General features: G+C 44.7%; 1 protein-coding gene across 6 annotated transcripts in view; it reads right to left on the minus strand.

Annotated features, from left to right (window-relative positions):
• The window catches only part of TENM3 (teneurin transmembrane protein 3), a 1,301,134-nt gene that overhangs the window by 114,767 nt on the left and 1,168,570 nt on the right, over positions 1–17,797 (minus strand). For all 6 annotated transcript variants that reach the window (XM_055131945.1, XM_055131963.1, XM_055131957.1 and 3 more), the window contains 5 exons: positions 10,558–10,772; positions 5,822–6,032; positions 4,851–4,952; positions 4,506–4,700; positions 1,753–1,953 (listed from right to left, as the gene is read on the minus strand). In XM_055131945.1, coding sequence (XP_054987920.1) covers positions 1,753–1,953; positions 4,506–4,700; positions 4,851–4,952; positions 5,822–6,032; positions 10,558–10,772 — 924 coding nt within the window. The remainder of the gene's footprint in view (positions 1–1,752; positions 1,954–4,505; positions 4,701–4,850; positions 4,953–5,821; positions 6,033–10,557; positions 10,773–17,797) is intronic.

Here is a 17,797-nt window from a genome sequence, read left to right on the forward strand (position 1 = left end):
GAAGAGTACTGTATTCACTATGCAACTCTGGGTTCAGAACATGTGGAAGTTTCTGTACTCGGGACAGAAAGATGAACAGAAGGACGCTATCTGCCTACTAACCAGAGTGGTATTTTGTATACCGGAAAAATTCTGTATTTTAAACTAGGGAGCTAATTAAAACTTTCTCAACTAGTAAAACATTTAGTTGAATATGCAACCTTTGTGTAAAATATGTGATTTCTGTTAGCAAATGTAATCTTTCAATTAACATGCGTACTTGCCATTCACAGCATTTCTAATTTAGAAGATCAAGTTACCTTTGGAGTTATTTAATATCAATGAATAAATAATCTGTTAAATAGCTTTAAACAAAACCTAAAGTGGAATATTATTTTTTCTACCTGGATAATCATGGCAAACCAGGTAGAATGAAAGAACTGTCAAACTAGTATTATTTTATAGTGAGTATTAATAAGCCAATTTCATTGATGTAGGTACACAAGACCTAAATCACATTCTCTTTTGTATTTTGGTTATTTCTATAAACCTTAGATATTTTTTTGGTGGGGCGTATTTCTCAGTATGAAAGCCAGAAATGGAAAAAAGATAAAGTCAAGAGGTCTATAGCTAGACACTTACTCTGGTTCCTGTGATTAGGTGATTTATTTTTAAGAGTAAATAGCAATGCAAGCCAGTGTCACAGGCCTGACCTCAATGAACGCTGCTGCATCGTCTCAGGTCTCAGACCGTCAGTGGGACAGTCAAGCGCCAACGCTGGGTCTCTTATTCACCTGACATGTGTCATTTGCTTTGGCAGTTAAGAACTTTCTAGACAAACTCTCTGGTTCTCCAAGATAATTATCTAAATGAACTAATGTTTCTATGAAGCAGCAATACACATGATAGGCTTTGTCTGCTAAGTAATGAAGGAGGGGGTGGGAAAGGAAGGGAGGAAGGAAGGATGGAAGGAAGAAAGGAGGGAGGGAGGAGATGAGGGAGGGAGAAAGGAGGGAAGGAGGGAGGAAGAAAGGGAGGGAAGGAGGAAGGAGGGAGGGAAGGAGGAAGGGAGGAAGGAAGGAAGGGAGGGAGGAAGGAAGGAAGGGAGCGAGGAAGGAAGGAAGGGAGGGAGGAAGGAAGGAGGGGAAGGAAGGAAGGGAGGGAGGGAGGGAAGGAGTGAGGGTGGTGGGGGAAAGGAGGGAAAGGAAAGGTGAGAAGGAAGAAAGGAGGGAGGGTAAGGGAGGAAGGAGAGCATTTGGAAGCAGAAACAAAACTTCTAAGTTGACCCTTTAGAGCACCTACTATGGGTTCATCAGAAGCTTTTCTTCGACTTAGCTTAGACAGAGCTTCCTTGTGCTCTTAGGGATTTTATTATCACACTAATAAAATGGAAGCCTCCCTGTCAAACCATTCAACAATCAGAATACCTCTATTTGAATGTTACTCTCAGCCTGTTTCACCTTCCACCGCCAAATTCTTATTCAGGCTTCTCCGTATGAGGCACGGGCTCAATATGCCACAGTTCTCAGGCGCTGAGTGAGGAGGGCAGAGAACTCTTCATGGTAACACCAAGGGGGAACCCTTCCATGACACACAGATTAAGCTGGTTTCTTTCACAGGGCAGCGCTATGCCACTGCTTTTAGCACTTATTTCTACTCGTCCTCCCGTTAATCAAATCAAATGTCTCAGAAACAGTGTTGTCATAAGGAAAAGTCCTTCCCCCCTGGCCGCACGGACCCCTGTACTGGTACCCCACCCTTGGGGTGCCTTACCATTGGAGCAGTCGGGGCCTGTCCAGTTGGGGTCACACGTACAGGAGCCGCTTTCTTGGAGGTAGGTTCCATGGCCAGAACATTGGTCTGGACACATGGTCTTGAGTATTTCACAGTTGCTCCCACCCCATCCTGGGTTGCAGTGACACTCCCCGTGGATGCACACGCCATGGCCAGCACACCCGGGGTCCAGGCAGTCGGCTGGGGAAAGGAGAGGAGAGAGAATAAGCCGATGTTGTCATGGAGAACACGGCGGACTTGGGACACGCAGAGTATGAAAAACGGGCGCAATCGAGAATCTCATTGAGAGGACAGAGAGATAGTACAATGGGTAGTGTGCTGGCCTTGCACACGGCCAATCTGGACTTGACGCCCCGACATCTTACTTGGTCCCCTGAGCACCACCACCAGGAGTAATTCCTGAGTGCAGAGCTAGGAGTAACCTTTGAACATCACCGGGGATGGTCCAACAAAGCAACACAAATGAAAAAAGAATCTCAATCTCATTCATGAACTGGAGACCTAGGGCAGTGGGCAGGGTACCAATTCGCACACATCTGACACAGTTCCCATCCCGGGCACAGCCAGGAGTAAGCCCTGAACACTGCAGTGTGGCCTCAAATTCAACAAGCAAAAATAAAATAAATAAATAAATAAATAAATAAATAAATAAATAAACCACCAACTTGATTAAAAAAAACCAGTTGGGATCATCCAATGTACCTTTTCTAAGAATGCCTTTTTTTTTTTTTTTTTTAGAATCAGTAAAATCAGTAAAACATGGAGAATCTTCCCATTGAGGGAATGGAGACTCTCCCAAGGATCTGTCACTTGCCCTGCGTCTGAGATGCATGCGGCTGGGTGTTGCCGTATCAAAGAGACACTAAGTCTCCGGCTTCTCTAAAGGAACCCGCATTCTCTGACCCGGTCCACAAGCACCGGGTCCTTGACAGCTGCGAGGGACCCTCAAATGGAGAAATAGATGAGGCGCCTCTTCTCTCTCCTCCCTAATTCACTTTAATGTGCTTTAGATGACGAGATTTAATTTAGCAATTTGACTCAATAAAACTTTACACTTGTAGGGTCAATGGCCTGAAAATTTAATTCCAGGGACTTAATTGCATTACTTTGTGTGTGCAGATCAATAAAATCAATTTGATTGAAGAACGGAAATGGGCCTTCTCTGCTTTTTGAAATAACAATCCAACTGCCCATTACAGCAGAGCTCCGAGACTGTGACCACACGTCTCACTCGGGGAGCAAAGCTGGGACACCTGGCTGCCCCTCCCCCCGCCCCAAGTGCTGACATTTCATCAGCCCAGAGAAGACACAATTCGAGATTAAGAAACCCTCATGGTTCACACGATGAAAACTTCATGTGAAAAACATTAAAACAAATAAATGAGAAAATGATTGGAGCTGGGGACATAGCACATGGGTGAGGGCACTGGTCTTGTATGTGGCTGGACCCCTCGGATCACAGGGATACCCTTGTGCCCTGCCAGCAGTGCTCCTCGAGCACAGAGCCATGAGTAAGCCTTGAACACAGGGGAGTGTGGCCCCAGAAGCAAAACCCAAAGAAGAAATTCTTTATTCTATTGATGGAGAGCAAAGTGACTCTTTGGCCACCTGTCCATTCCCTGAGTGAAGATGGGGATAAAGTGACACATCATGGATGCCAGTGTACGGGAGGGAAAGTCCGGGGGTTGGGGTGCTACCAGAACCCTGCAGACCCTGATTCGAAGCTCCTGCACCAAGGACCACCAGCAGTCACTCTTCTGAGCACAAAGCCGAGTGTAGCCCCCAAACCAGCCCCTCTGAAAAAAAACCATGAAAATGACTTTCCTACAGGGACCTAGAGAAAGACTTCCAGGTCCTCATCCTGATTAAAAATAAGAGTCTGGAGCAGGGAGAAGGCTCAAAGGACCCGAGCACAGGCTGTACTGATGGGGGCCAGGGTCCATGGCTAGCACCACACGGTCCCCACCTCACCCCAAGCATCACCCCCAAGTATTCCTGGGTGTGGCCCGGGAGAAACAAACAAAACAGGGAGACTGCTCCCAAAGGGGACATGGGCCCCCAGCACACACAGCGGCTATTTCTTAAGGGACACGGGGCCCCTGGGACACAGAGTGACTGTTTCTGAGGGGATGAGGGGCCTCTGGGACACACAGCGACTGTTCCTGAGGTGGTCACGAAGCCCCACAGCAACTGTTTCTGAGGGGCACAGGGGTCTCTGGGACACACAATGACTGTTTGAGGGGACGCAGGGCTCCAGGACACACAGTGACTGTTTCTGAGGAGACTCAGGCTCCCGGGACACACGGTGACTGTTCCTGAAGTGGACACATAGCTCCATAGCTACTGTTCCTGAGGGGATGAGGGTCCCTGGCACACACAGTGACTGCTTCTGAGGTGGACACGAAACCCCATAGCAACTGTTCTTGAGGGGACATGGGGGCCCTGGGACACACAGCAACTGTTCCTGAGGGGACTCGGGGCCTAGGCATACAACTGCGACTGTTCCTGAGGTGGACATAGGTCCCTGGCACACACAGCGACTGTTCCTGAGGTGGACACGAAACCCCACAGCAACTGTTCCTGAGGGGACATGGGGGCCCTGGGACACACAGTGACTGTTCCTGAGGGGACACAGGTCCCTGGCACACACAGCGACTGTTCCTGAGGAAGACACGAGGGGCCCCACAGTGACCATTCCTGAGGGACGCAGGAACTAGGTACACACAGCTTACCTTCCTCACAGTTCTCTCCTTTGTACCCCGAGTTGCAGGCACAGGAGCCCATGATGCAGACCCCGCGGCCCCCGCACTGCGGGTCAATGCACTGCGTGGTGGGCACGTCGCACTCGGTGCCCTTCCAGCCGCTGAAGCACAGGCAGCGGCCCTTGGAGTACTGCCCGTTGCCGCTGCAAAGCACGGGACAGGCGGCTGGGGGAAGAAGCGTACAGAGGCTGAGCAGCACCCCCAGGCCAGCAGGACCCTCCCCCAATCCCCCTTCTTCCTCTCCTCTCTCGATCATTATCTCCGTGACACTCTTCCCTTGGCCTGGTGCCTGCCCAGCCCAACACACGCACATACCTCTGGAACAATCCGGCCCCAGGAACCCTGGGAAGCAATGGCAGGTTCCTGAGACACACTCTCCATTGCCGTGGCAGTTGCGGGGGCATTCGACCACGGACTCTGCAAAGAGAAGGCCAGTCTGAAGGTTAGCGGGATCCCGGATCTCAGGGAAGGAGGCTGGGAGAGAAGGACCCTCCAACACCACAAGGGTTGAGGATGTTTTCACTCCAACCAGTCAAGCAAAGCATCACCCCGGTAAAGGCCGAGTTTCTCGGGCTCCTGAGAAATGCGTCCACCAGCCACTTTCCTTGGTTTCAGATGCTGCTGTGCCTGGCTGCAGTCTGGGCAAAACACAGGGTCCGGACGGAGCCAGTGAACGCACCGCGGGGAAGGCAACTGCCTTGCGTGCTGCAGACTCAAGTTCCAGCCCTGGCACCACATGCAGTTCCCCATCACGTCCAGGAGAGACCTTTGAGATCAACTGGGTATGGCTGAGAAGCGAACCCCCTTCAGTCCCCCAAGAGAATCTGATGATGATTCTTTCTTTTTTTAAAAAAAATTTAAAAATAGATTTATTTTGATGAATCATCATGAGATATAGTTACAGACTTACAAGCTTTCACGATTGTGTTTCAGTCAAGCAATGTTCGAGTACCCATCCCTCTGCCAGTGGCCATTCTCTACCACCAATGTTCCCAGTATCCCTCCCCCCAACCCCACCCCTTCCTACCCCCCTGCCTCTGTGGCAGGCACATTCCCTCTTACTCTCTCTCTCCTTCCTGTGTTATGGTTTGCAATACAGGCACTAAGCGGTCATCATGTTTGGTCCATAGTTTACTTTTAGCATCCCGAGTGATCCTTCCAACCATCATTTACTCAGTGGTCCCTTCTCTATCCCAGCTGCCTTTTTCCCCCGGTACATGAGATCTGCTTCCAAGCCGTGGAGAAATCCTCCTGGCCCTTTATCTCTACTTGAAGATGGTTCTTACCGATCACGATGGTGTTGAAGGACACCTGCTCCGTGTTCTTCCCGTCATTATAGAAAGCCAGGTGCCAGATGCCCGAGTCCAGGTACTGGATGAAGCCGGCCTCGTGCAGGCTGACCGACCTGGCCTGCCGGCCCGCTCTCTCCGTCTCCAGCAGGTTCCGCTGCTCTCGGGCGATCAGCCTGCTGCCGTCCAGGAGTTCCACAAAGTCGTACTGCAGGGGAGGGAGGGCAAGGAAGGCCGCTGAGGGGGACGGGCGTGAGCAGCTCTCCCCAGGCGGAACTGCAGGTCACCTGGGGCCGCGCTTCCACATGTCTTCACTTCCTCCCCTGAGTCCAAGATCTGAGGAATTTAGGGCAGGGCCCACAAATCCACCACCTTTCAAAGCAGCACCTGTAAAATCTAGGGCCACTTCTCTCGGGGACTTCACCTGGGGCGTGGGTTATTTTCAATCCTCCTGGGGACCTGCCTAGTGATCATACCTTATCACCGTCACTAAAGGGAAAGGAGCCAGGGCCAGAGAGGCAGTCAGGGTGGGGTGGGGGGAAAGGGGCCCACCTCGCTCGAGACTGGCCCAGGTTGGATTCACGGCAGGCAATGCACAGGTCACCCCCATTCTCCCCATCAGCACTGCCAGGAGCGATTCTTAACTACAGAGCCGAAGTCCTCAGCAGCTGTGGGGGGTGGCCCCCACACCAAAAAGGTCAAAATAGGAGTGGAAAGAGCTAGAACTTGAAGCTAACCAGGCTTGGGGTGGGGGTGGGGGTGGTGAGTGGCATGGCTTCTACGTGGCCCCTCGTGTGGCTGCTGCTCCCTTACCATCTATGGCTGTGAGACCCGGGAGCAACCAGCTGGCAGCATGGAGGGACCCATGGGTTTTCTTTTGCTCATTGGTTTTGGATCAAGATAACCTCGGTTTACAAGAATGCAAACATTCCTGTGTATTCAGGGCCACAACCATGACCCAAATGCCAATGTGCCTCCTCCACAGTTCACGGGACCCCTTTCTCCTCTCCCCAATTCTTGGGTAGCCTCAGGGTTGTTACTTATTCATTTACTTTTTTGGTGGTGGTGCAAAGAATAAACTTAGGGCCTCATCTATGCAAGGCACGTGTTCTCCCCACTGCCACAGCACCCCCAGGCTCAGCTGTGGGGTCAGAGACTATGGGTTTGTTTCCTGTTCTTTCTAGCCCACTGGTGAGTGGAAACATGAGTATGAAGAGCACTGTCCTTCTGACTTATTTCGCTGAGCATGACCCCTCCAGTCCATCCTGGCTGGTGGGGGGACTCGGAGTGACCACTCTCATGCTGACCAGCCTTAGGGCATATGACAGGAGGCCGTATGTCACCGATCAATTTGAAAACACAAAAAGAAGGCTGAGATTCGAAAAGGCTCAGGACTATTATGGAAAAGACTCACAATCATTATTATGATCAAGTCAATCACCCCTTAACTTAACTTTTGCTTCGGGTTAAACCTATATGAACCCTAGGTAACTGGAAGTATTTCACTAGAGGTGTTAAAAGTAATGAAAGTATGGAATGTGACCAGAAATTGGGGGGTTATGTTTTATAACCAGATATATTCTGTAAATTTTGGGGGGCCACACTCAGCTGTACTCAGGGCTTACGCCTAGTGGGGATTGGGGATCACATGAGATGCTGGGGATTGAACCGGGGTTGGCCGCACGCAAGGCAAGCACCTTATTCACTGTATTGTATCTCTAGCCCCTAAATTTTGAGTATTAACTGAAGTGGGCTTTCACATCCATAATCACTTTATTAATGGTCAGAGAAATCACCATTTATGACTTGATGCAATGCAATCAAGCAGGGGTGCAGGGTGGCAGTGGGGAGTCTCACACAACCTTCAGGAGAATTAATCTATCACCCAGAGAGATGGTGCTTGTGTGGCTACACACATCTACAAAGAGTGAGCCAATTTTTTAGGGCAGAAATATTTAATAAGCTTTGTTCTTAGGATATAAAGTAACTTCAGCAACAAACGAGATTTGTCTTAAAAGGACTATAGATAAGATGAAGATACAGATTTTTTTAAATTTTTATTTATTTACTTATTTTTTGGTCACACCCGGCAATGCACAGGGGTTACTCCTGGCTCTGTACTCAGCAATCACCCTGGCAATGCTTGGGGGACCATATGGGATGCTGGGAATCAAACCTGGGTTGGCCGCGTGCAAGGCAAACGCCCTACCCGCTGTGCTATTGCTCCAGCCCCGATATATTTTTTTTTAAAGGGGGAAATAGGATCTTAGGATTCTGTGTTATTTTTAGGGTGAAATTCTGACTATCAAAGGGTATTGTCACAAGACAAAGCTGTTGCCTGGTGCTGGTACCAGGGTGATTTCATTTTGGCACATCACACTCTTTGGATAAATAATTCCATGATTACATTGATGAGAACTCTGTGAACACTTCCCAAATGAGCAGAAACCAACGTGTGTGTGTGTGTGTGTGTGTGTGTGTGTGTGTGTGTGTGTGTTAGCCTGGTCTTGAGGGGCATGACCGGAAGACAGAGGAGAAAGAGATTTTAGAGATCATGTGATTCAGGCATTCATTTCACAGATGGAAGCGCAGGGAACTGAAAGCAGCACGTCATCAGGTCCAGGGGGGAGAGGGGTGTGCTTAGAACCCAGGGTTTCAGGGCCTCTGTGAAAATGGGCCTCATGCAAATGTATTTAAATGATACAGTACAGTTAACTGGTAAGCGTTAAATTGCTTCCTTCAGTGTCTAACTGTCCTAGAGAGTGAATCAGGCCTCGGGGAGAAGAAAGTCAATTGATTCCTTGGCAACGATCGAATGGACAGTTTTATACAGGGTCACAAAGACTTTCAAAAAAACTCAAGTGACTATTGTGAGTAGCTGGACAATTTTAATTATTTCAGGTTGATTCATTTAACGTTCCCCAGAAACAGAAATGTTCAATGGGAATGCTTTAGAGCATTTTTCATGTTTAAACACTGAACGCAGAAACAGTTGTTTGCTCTGCTGATCTTGAATACACCAGAGGAAAGAACTCTAATAACAGTGCCGCTTAAGAAAGGTGGGGCCCACTTAAATACTATACTGTGGTAGAAAAGAAAAGGGGGGGATCATGTACAGGGTGACTGAAATGCCTAGAGAATGATGGACCCGAAAGGGGACCCTTGGTTTCCCTAATGCTAAATGGTATAAAACGTGCAAAGATTCAGCCCCAGACTTTTAGATAAACCTTTAAGGTTGTACCACACCCAAGGCTTTCTTTTTTACTTACTGAAATTATTTCTGGAATTTAGAGCTCATGTGCTCACAGGCTGTGATACTTAACGGTCTCTTTCCTGAATTATACCAAAACAATTTAATCATTTGTAGGTGATTCCAATGGAAAATAATGGTTTCCCATTTCACTGGATTGTTGCCTTAAATACAATTTATCTGCAATAAGTCTGGCTTCCATTAAGAAAATCTGATTATGACGTCCTAGTTAGTGTCACCTATAACATAAGCTGGAATCAAAAGTAATGATCATCAACTTTATATGGGACAGTAGTACCCAGTGAAAAACAATTTTTTTGAGCAATTACAAAAGGGAGTAACTTCTACTTTTTTCTTTTTGGGTCACACCTGGCGATGCACAGGGGTTACTCCTGGCCTGCACTCAGGAATTACTCCTGGCAGTGCTGGGCGGCAGGGGGGGAGGGGAACCATATGGGATGCTGGGAACCGAACTCAGGTCAGCTGTGTGCAAGGCAAATGCCCTACCCACTGTACTATTGCTCCAGCCCCCAAAGAGATTTACTTCTAATGTAGAAATAAAGTACGTGAAATCAGAAAAATTAATGCATCAAAGCGTGTGTTAAAAGTCTACAGCTCTATAATTTATATATGTATATGACACATGTGTGTTGGACCCACAACAGCATGCTCTAATTTTCTTATCCTTCTTTAATGATGCAGTTTTTAAAATCATTGTATGATTCATTTTCTTCACCATTTGTAATTCATATTTCCTCACCATTGGTAAAATTTTTAAAAGAGCAGTTTTACAAAATTCTGTAGTATAAAGTATCTACTACACTCCTCAGGTCCTCATTTTATAACTCAAATTCAAACCAGCCAAAAATTCCATAGGTAGATAAATTGATTATCTAGTATAACTTTAAGCTTATCCAAATAACTATCTATCACCTTTTAAAAATTCTTGTATTTGTAATGGATCTGGGGAAAAGCCCTAATATTATAGTAGAAAGACATAAGCAACTTCTATTAGATATGATAGCTCCTCTTTAGAACCATAGTTTCCAATTCGCACACCACGGCACCATCTGAACAAGCAGCTGTGGTACCACGGCCAGAGGCTCTCTCTTGAGATGGGCCCATTACGTCACTTATTACAAGACAGGATAAGCTCGTCTGGAATCATCACCGAATCTCTGCAAAACCCTTGGAAAATCCATTGCGCTTCACTCGGTGTTCAGATGACATTCAATATTCATTAAATTAAAGTTTAATCAATCACTAATGATGAAAGTGGGACGGGGAGAAAAAAACTGTTCTTCCTACTAGTTCCAAAACCTCAAGATAAAGATAAACCTCCATTCAAACTTCTTTTTCCCATGAAAGATCAATACGAAAGTGGCCAAACAGTTAAAATAGAGAAACAGGATAACTTTAAAAATGCAAACTAGCAGTTTTCATTTTATTGACAAAAATAAATAAATAAAAAGCTCACTTTTACCTGAGTATGGGAAGGTGGTAAGCCTTTTCGGCCATATACTCCAATCAATGCATCCTTCTGAAGAGAGATATTGAATTTAAGAAACTGGGGCTGGTCAATAAAGAGCTGTGATCTCCAGAAGATGCCAGGAGGAACCTCTTGAATCGCTCTTCGGCCAATATCCAGTTCTCCGGAATCTATGGTGTTATTTTCCTGTGCAAATCCACCTAATTTTCCTGAATGTGAAAGATTCATTGAAGAACAATCCAACATTAAAAAAAAAGAAAACAATGAAACTAAGACTGACTTTCTTTCCAAAAATTCTTTATGCTAAATGCTCTGGCAGTTCACCATTTTCTGACAAATGAAATGCTTCCCTGCCATTTTCCATATCTAACAGTGATTTTTTGGGGTTTAGATTTTGCTGTTCAACTAGTGTATCTTGACTCTGCATGATCTTTTAATTTATTTAAGTTGAAAATCCTTGACTTCCCCCAAGGCCTATTACAGAGACTGTTTTCACACTTACCGTCTTTGCTGATCACTTGAAATATAATTATCTTACAAATTGTAGATATGTTTCCTTATTTTGTGGGAGAGACTACAGTCATCCACCATATACTATATCACTACAAAATGTAAATGAAGGCCAGTAGTGTAAATGAAGGCCAAATTGGATTATGGAGATTTCCAAATCAATCCTCAAGCAAACAACAAAACCAATCAATGGCATGGATTCATGTGGTTTACTCCACTATCCGTTGGAATGAATGGTAAGTCAGAAGCTGGGAGCAAGGGCGAGAAGATGGGAGGGAGGGAAGAGAGAAGGGGGAAAGGAGAGAGAGGAGGGGAGGGGAGGGAAAGAAAGGAAGGAGAAGGGAGCACCAGGGTTTGGATGGATACCACCTTAACAGTTCACTTCTCAAAGTCACTCTTAAAGAGCGCTTTTCATCATTCTCTCCATGACCTTCCTCCCCTGCCTTTATGGTCCCTCCTCAGCCATTTCCTCTTTCTTAGCATGATCTGATTTTAGAAAACAGGCCCCCAGATTCTGCTCTTCTGCCCTGGAAGTTGTGGCAATGGTACTGCACTTTTTGCTAAGGACCTTTCTCAGTTATTCTGAGGGCTTTAGTGGTAGGCGAGATGTTTGTAATTTGCTTTCAAGGAAAATAAAGTCTCATTTTAAGGATGTGAAAAGGGTAGACAAAGGTTAAAGAGCAGATTAAATATGAGCAGATTATCTTGCAATCAAATCATTTTTTTTTTTTGTTGGGGAATGTACCTAGTGGTCTGGGAAAAAGAGTGGAACCATGTGGCATGGGGGGGTCAAACCTGGGTTTCCTGCATGCAAAGCCCAATGCCCCAGTAGTGCTTTGAGCCATCCATATCCCCAGCCCTATCAAATCAGTCTTTTTAAAGTGATGAACTTGACTTACAACTTAAGTCTTTTTTGACACATTCACCTGACTAATTCTGGTATTATCTAACATAATGGCCCAGATATTATATAATGGCTTCCAGAGATAGTATAAATTTGAAATTTAGAAGGTTAGCATCATTTGAATCAAGGAGCCAGAAGCTTCATAGTTTTAATAAAACAGGAGAATCATCCAGCTAACTAGGGAAACTCACTGACTTCACTGAGTTTAGTTCTGAGACCCCCACGAGGAGAATCTTCAAGATGATCTACTCTGCCTTGTGTGGCTTCTGCCATTAATCGAACTACAACCCTGGTTTGGCAGGCAACGCCCACAAAGAGATGCACTGAGAGACAAAGCTAATGCCAACCTACGGCCAATCTCTATCTGCAAAAGATGCTGTCACTGTAAGCTGGAGATGATGGGAATTTTCCCAAGAGTGAATTCCTGGGCAAACTTGGTAGGATAGGCGAGTAAGTTTCTGAATGGGGGTCATGATCATGTTCGAAAAAGCAAAGCAATGAGACTGAACATAAGTGAGGGACCATGATGGGGGTGGGGGAGTGGGGGCCACTGGCTAGAAAAGATGCTGAGCAGATGTGTCAGGGTTGGAACTACAGATGTTTGAGACATGGCTTTGATTTATCCTGGCTATGTGACCTTAAGGAAGACATAAATAACCTTGAACTGAAACATGGGGATGGTCACAAGGGAAGGGACACACGAGAGACTGAGGATAAGGGAAGGGACAATATCAGAGATTGAGTAGGAAGGAAGTGTTTGGCGGTTAGTGGACACTGAGAAGGGAGAAGGCCATTAGTGGGAGGAGTCCCAGAATGTCAGGCTAAGGAACTTGGTCATTACCCGTTTGCTTTCCTAAATTTTTGGCCTTTGTACTTTCAATTCTATCAATGAGTTATTTCATTCTTTTCTAGGAAGGTCCGTATGTTTGCTAATATTAGTGCTATGATAAAGAATAAAGCATGGCCTTAATAACTTATGCTTGGCAATAAAAGAGAGAGAGCAGAAGAGAGGGATAAGAAGGGCAGAGGTGGAGTGAAAGGGAGAAGAAAAGGAGAGAGGACGGGGAAAAGAGAGAAAGAAAGCAAGTAAGAGCATGCCTTGGGACAAAGATAAATATGGATTTGACTGATATCCAGGTATAGCCACTGGAGTCTAGACTAATTTACAACCCATTCAACTTTCCGATAAATGTGAGGTGTAAGGGAGAGTTATTATATGTCAGTGTTGGGTGCAAGTCTTCTAGCTGGACTATGTCAGCCTACATGAATACATGTAAGATGGGTTGGAAAGAACACTGAGAACTAAGCAGAGACTCATTCAAGACTCTACCAGGCGAGCAGTGAAGGGGAATGACTGTTCCTTGGCTTCCACTGTAAGAATATGAGGCTCTGGCTAGTAAAGAGATGACAAGAGGTAGTAAAGGTGAAAGATCTATGAGATTCGAAGAGAAACCAGAAGATGGCTTGGGATATTTACAAGAGCCCCTGTAAGGAGTGGTACAAGAAAGCTTATTTATCATCTCATTTTTTTCTCTTTGATCCTGAAATACATAATCAGTGGCAGGTAACAACCCTTCAACTCACACATTCGTTTTTCTTGAACCAATTTAATGATAGAAAATGCTTTTAGCGCAATGCTTTTCAACAGCTGGCCCAGGGCCAGGACACAGGCGTGGGAAGGCTGGAAACCATTGCTCCAGGGAAAAGAAGTTCAAAAATGAGTTGTACTGATCACTTCCTGTATTGGTGTTATAAACTATACCACTGATTGAATTTTTTAAAAACTTGTTTTAGGAGAGATATATTCATTATAGCAATGTTATAGGAGAAAATGAAAACTTAAAAATATATTATTCTACTGACTTGAATCTGCTTCCTTTCTACCCAGACATCACTCTTTGCTGGCAAAAAGTTTAAATACCTGAGGCTCATTTCTGTGTTTCCTTTTGGCTCCTTTGGGCAGGCACTTACATTTGTCTTCAAGTTAGCTTTTCTTATAGAGATTAAGGAGGGGAGAAAAAATAAAACTTCAACCTACACTGACAGTCCTTGAAATACATACTTATAGGGTGTTTGACCTAAAAGAACCTATTTCAAATTCAAGACAACCTTCTGAAAGTGAATAGGATTTTGAGAGGAGAAAAAAAAAATCTTCAAAAAGTACATTATGTGTCCAAATTGAGCTAGAGAATCAAGATACAAAGGGGAAGTTTGACTAACTCCAAAATTATGTGCCTTGTGTAACCGTCAGTGCAATCTTTGCTTTAATCCAAATAAAAGTATTACTTGAGAATACTAAGCTGTACATAAACAAATTTTTTGATTCCGAGAACAGAAAGCTGGTTCCCTGAAGAGAAGGGAGGTGGAAGGAGGGACAGTGATTTTCTGCAGGCGACCATAACATGTGAGAATGTTGGCGGATCAAACTGCACATCTGAAATTTACATGATGTGGTAAACCGATATGATTTCCTTCAAAATTTTTAAGAGGAGGAAAAACAAAGTTACTAAGTTTTAAATTGGTGCCTTTCACATAAAATATGAACACAGCAAGTCACACTGGAGACCTGCTTAGCTTTCAGTTTTGCAATATAGAGTTATATTTATTTTGATTTAAATGAAATAATCAGAAGCCAAGGCAATAGCTTGAAAGGGCTGAAGTGTATGCTTTGCATGCAGGAACCCTGGATTTGATCCCCATCCCTACATACCACCCCTAGGAACTGCTGGATATTTCCTTAACCCTATAACCAACCCCCACCCAAAGAAACAAGAAACTCAAAAAAAGAAATGCACAACCATTTTCTGTGAACCAAAAACTACCATGGATACCATACCATAATAGTCAGTGCTATCCTTTATAAGACGTTCCTAATTAGCTTTTGAATTTCGGAGGACTTCTACATGAAACTTTAAAAAATACTGCAGTTACAGCCCATTCCACCCTCCCCCACCACACACATAAGATCTGGTAGTACATATATCATATTTAAATATAGAATTGATTCAGGTTTTAAACTCATTCATCAAGTTCAAACATGACTAAGGCAATTACTAGACTTTCCTGTTGCCAAGTTCTTCTGATATTACTGGAAGTTTCTGTAATCTAATACTTTGGTATTGGTTCTACCTATGGCTACTACCAGTGGTTCTTAGCACTATACAGTGTAACTGTATAGTGTAAATGTACCTGTGTATACCTGAGAATACTGTGTACACAGGGACAGCTTACAGTAAATATACTTATGCTTTGAGAGCTGGTGAGCACAAACTGGAACTGAATTTGTTTCCCCAAACATTATCTTTTCCTAAAAGAATGAGCTTTGGAAAGAATGCTCGAGTTTTGACCACTCAGGCTTTCAGGTTTGGTTTGGCTGCTTTCTCCCTACCATGATTTTAGAGCTTGCCTCCTTCCCTCCCTCTCTCCCTCCCTCCCTCCCTCCCTCCCTCCCTCCCTCCCTCCCTCCCTCCCTCCCTTCCTTCCTTCCTTCCTCCCCTTCCTTTCCAGTATTAAAAATTTTTTTTTTTACTTCTGAGACACACACAACAATATTTCAGAGCTACTCCAGGCTCTGTGCTCACGAGTCACCGCCATTGGTGCTGAGGGACTCTTACACAGTGCTGAGAATCAAACCATGTAACCACATGCAAGGTAAACACCTCAACCCCTGGTACTATCTCTCTCGCCCTCATGGAGACATTTAGTGCAGACGTTGAAATCTTCAACATAAGGATGAGGTGGATCCCTCTGAAACACGAAGATTTTGCAGAATGGGCTGGATGCTGGGAGAAAATTTGTTTCTAGAACGTCCCCAATCTTTACACTGAAGGACAGGCCTTTCAGCAGACCCTGATTTGTTTTCTAACATCATGGCTCGGAGCATGAAGCTTCCAGGATGCCAAAAGAGGTAAGAGTGAAGGTGTTGTTTTGTGGATAGAGACTCCTAATTTAAGATTTCATAAAGCCAAGGGATTGGGGGTGGGACAGTTAGGGCATCTTGCCCGTCTTGCAGCTATTTTCTGTACAGGGCCAAGAATCCAGTCAAGAAATGGAGGGTATAAGCTTCTTTCAGTTGAAATCAGGTATTCAGACAGGATATCAGCCCTGTGTAATACCCTCACCTTCTACCACCCCTGCAGAAAGTGTTATGGTGACAAAGAACACTGTAAAGGTAAAGAATAAATACATTTGATGTGTGGACCATACCTGGACTCAGGGCTTACTCACAAATCTGTGCCCAGGGACCACTCCTGGCAATGCTGGGTGGGGGGGACCCGAGATGATGATGCTGGGGATTGAACCCGGGTTCTGTCACAAGCAAGACAAGCACCTTACCCGCTGTAGTCTCTCTCTAGCCTTTATACATTTTCATTGTTTCCCCCCCTTTGTTTCTGCGCCATACAGGAGGTGCTCAGGGCTTACTCCCTGAGCTCGTGTTGATGGATCGATCTTGGCAGAGCTCAAGGGACCACATGTGGTACCGGGAACTGAATCCAGATCAGCTGCATGCCAGGCAAGTACCTTATCCACTGTCCTAGGGCTGCATTCCCAGGAAAATGATTGAAGCCCCATTGCTATAGCTAATCCAGTTGTTTATCCCATGAAAAAGATCTGCTCTCTCTCTCTCTCTCTCTCTCTCTTCAATCTACAAAGAAAAGGAATTCCAAATTTTAAAGGTCTCAAAAATATTAAGTGACTGGAATGAGAAAAATTAGGCATACTGACCGAACGATTGATTTAATAAGTACCATCTTTGGCAGTGAATATTATTAACAGCTATCTCCTACAAATTAAATGATCTAACTGAAGAGAGATTTAAGGCCTTCAACATGATAAAAGCATTAAAAAGATTATAATAACAGCGAATTAAAATGAACAATAATTCTATTTTCCACCCCATTCTGCATACACCAGATTGCTTAAACAAAGTGCCATTAAGTAAAAGAATTACAGGTATAATCAAAAATATTTCCTAAGCTGTGGTAAAGCCTTTTTGGGGGTATATTAAACAGAAACAGAGAAAGGAAATTATTTGGAAAGCTAAGTAATCTTTTGAAAGTAGGTACCTGCCAATTCCTTTCTTTCATTAAAATGGAGTAAGAAAAGTGATGGTTGCAGCTTGCAGACCATGAAGCATGCTTTTTTCTTGGACAGACATAATGTGATTTTTGACATGGAACTAATAAGCATTTCAAATAATTTGCATCAATCTTTAAAAAATCCACTCCCATCAGCTTATTTTGTAGCAATGTTTCTTAAGTTTATTGGAAAGGAAAACACCAATATAAACCCAGCACCTGGCTTTGTTCACGTGTACATAATATACTACTTGAGACAGTTCTCATTCTCCTCCAGAAGTGCATTTTAATACATTTTAATTTTTAATATCTAATCATGATCGAAACTATCCTATGTATATGTCTAGGTTTGCTTCAGACAAACGTGCTACAACAATTCATTATAACCAGAACACAATATAGCAGAAAGCATTTTTTTTTTAACTTTTTAATTGAATCACTGTGAGATGTGAGATAGACCCTTACAGGGCTGTTCATGATTGGGCTTCAGTCACAGAGTATTCCAAAAACCCATCCCTCTACCAGTACATTTCCCAGTACCAGGGTCCCCATGTTCCCTCTTATCACCTCTCCCCCACCCCCACCCCTGCCTGCCTCTATGGTAGGGGCTTAGAAGAAAGCAAGGTTTTAAAGAAGATGCTACTGGGGCCAGAAGGATAGCACAGCCAGTAAGGCCCTTGCCTTGCACCTGGCCAGCCCGGATTTGATGCCTGGAATCACTATGGTCCCCCAAATGCCTCTA

This window comes from Sorex araneus, chromosome 1 (assembly GCF_027595985.1).
Source record: "Sorex araneus isolate mSorAra2 chromosome 1, mSorAra2.pri, whole genome shotgun sequence".
Taxonomy (NCBI): domain Eukaryota; kingdom Metazoa; phylum Chordata; class Mammalia; order Eulipotyphla; family Soricidae; genus Sorex; species Sorex araneus.